The 2,255-nt window shown below is 43.9% G+C and overlaps 1 protein-coding gene across 1 annotated transcript; it reads right to left on the bottom strand.

The window, feature by feature from the left end:
- Positions 1–228: 228 nt before the first annotated feature.
- On the bottom strand, positions 229–1,890 carry LOC137648325 (ionotropic receptor 21a-like). The gene has a single exon (XM_068381249.1). It carries the CDS (start codon positions 1,888–1,890, stop codon positions 229–231), a length of 1,662 nt encoding a protein of 553 aa, XP_068237350.1.
- Positions 1,891–2,255: the final 365 nt, after the last annotated feature.

The raw sequence follows: 2,255 nt of genomic DNA, 5'->3' as shown, positions 1-2,255 counted from the left end.
GAATTGGAACACCCACATATGTCACATATAATCATGGTGAATCTGTCCTCGCAAATGAAAACATAAACGTCTGTAAAAAAAAAAAAAACGCAGCTTATTTCTCGCTCATGTGTCATCTGGCTGAACTCTCCAGGTGACGTCATGCGCGTGAGTGTTGAAAACGTGACCTCTTATCTTATTCCTTCCTGGGTTCATTGGTTCGGTTGGTGAGGTCAACAACAAGCCTTGTTAAAAACTCCCTTCATTCTTTTTTGGGCGAATGAGGAGTTCGAAAATCATAATGAAAATGGCCAGAATATACCCAATACCCAGTATGTAGAAAATACCCTGGACGTGACTCAAGTCTAATGGTGTAACGCTCGAGGACTCAATGTCTGTTTGTCCCTTCTCTTTCTTGTTCTTTCGGTTGACGTATTGGACAACTTCATCTTTCCATTTGTTTAACAAACCCGATTCGAAAATGTTCATGAGTGTTTTCGATAGGTTGTCAGTGAGCGGAGAATTCCTCGGCAAAGTCAGGGCAACGTTATAGTTCATGAAGCACTCCTCGACGATTCGAATCGTTGCTCGTCCACCGGAACTGTATCTCGTGTCCCTGTTCAGTTCGAGAAATTGCTTGTTCTGGATGAAGGCGAACTCTCCAGCTTTGACCCTGTCGAGAATGGTGCGATAGTCAGCATCCAGTTCCATTTTCGGAACAAGATCCAGAACAGCTTTGTCTGTCGACATCTGGAAGAGGCTTTTCCAAATGGAATTTCCGCTGATTCTTAAACCACTTTCTCCCAACTGCTTCAGTGTCTTAATTGGAGGTTGCATCTGCGCCACTGATAAAAATGCTACCAGGTTCGCTGAGTATGCAATAGAAATAATCATAGAAGATATCCAGAAGAAGCCGATGTAGAGCCGGGAAGGCATGTGCATTGGCTCTGTGGCTACAGTTCTCGCAGTGATAGAGCCCAAAATATAAAGATAATTAAAAGAGAAGCTTTTGAATTCTATTGACTCATTCAGGACGCCAAACCTTGAAAAGGGGTAAAGCAGCAAACCTCCAACAAATATAGAAAGGGCAATAGAGATCCACATAATAGAAGTAAAAGGTAAGGTTGGGGACTGCCAGTTGGGCAAGGGCTTCGGGGATGGGGCCACAAAACACGCTGGCATGTAATTGTACGGGTAGGAGTAATCAATCACACCCCATCTGGGCCCATCGATGAATACATTGCACACAGCAATATCAGAAGCCTCACTGAATACTTGCCCCATAAGCCCATCCCATGAACCATCTGGGTATTTGCTGCCCCACTTCTCGTCGTCACTGACCTCGTAGAAATCGACTGTGAAGTTTTTTGCCTTCGACAGCCCGTCGATGACCTGCATGTCCACACCAATTCTCCCAATAAAGTTACCGTTGTCATCTTTAGCATAGACGATAAAGGGTTCCAACTCAAATGTGGCAACGCGAACTTTGGCCCCATGGAAATTGTCGAACTTTCTCGGGAAGACATTGCCGTGGTGGAGTTTCCCTTGGGACCAAGTGTCCACAACCTCGAATCCAATCTCTTCAGTGTAGAGGACGTGTGTCCATATCTTCACCTCTTCTTGACTTGGTTGCAAAACGGCCACTTTTTCCGTCTTTCTAAAGTTGAAGAGTTCCATCAGTTCCTTCGGCTTCGGTCCTGTAGGATCCAGGAGAAGGACGACGTAGTAAGCCTTGTAGTTCCACAAAGATGGCGGCATGAAATCAGTATCATAAGGGACGCTTCTGAAGTGGTCTGTGGAGGCGTGTTCGACCAAGGCTCTGCCTTCAGTGATCAAGATGAAGTACCCGTCACAGATAGATCGAGCCCAAGTGTTTGATTTTAGAAGAATGTCTTTCTCTAAAACGTTCATCTGTTGAAGATAGAAGATAATCTACTTAATCAGTTATACGTGTATTAGTGAGGATGATGTGTTTATTAGAATTGAGATTCTGTCATTCATAGTTCTGTGTTGTAACATTAGTTCCATACACAAACACACACACACACACACACACACACACACACACACACACACACACACACATATATATATATATATATATATATGTATATATTCAAATAAGCCATGTATATTTTTAATACGTTAATGTCTGGATTTTCTTAACGACCTCGGGATCAGAGCCCCAGGCGGAATCACACAAAGACAAGAGCTTGTGGCCGGCCGGGAATCGAACCCTGGTCGGCAAGCTTGTATAGACAGTGACTAAACCACTT

The sequence above is a fragment of the Palaemon carinicauda genome, chromosome 10 (assembly GCF_036898095.1).
Source record: "Palaemon carinicauda isolate YSFRI2023 chromosome 10, ASM3689809v2, whole genome shotgun sequence".
Taxonomy (NCBI): domain Eukaryota; kingdom Metazoa; phylum Arthropoda; class Malacostraca; order Decapoda; family Palaemonidae; genus Palaemon; species Palaemon carinicauda.
The sequence above is the reverse complement of the archived record's forward strand: the minus strand, read 5'-3'. Positions and strand labels throughout refer to the sequence as shown.

What these genes read in the sequence shown, in the direction of transcription:
- LOC137648325 (XM_068381249.1), bottom strand. Translation starts at nt 1,890, where the DNA reads ATGAACGTTTTAGAGAAAGACATTCTTCTAAAATCAAACACTTGGGCT.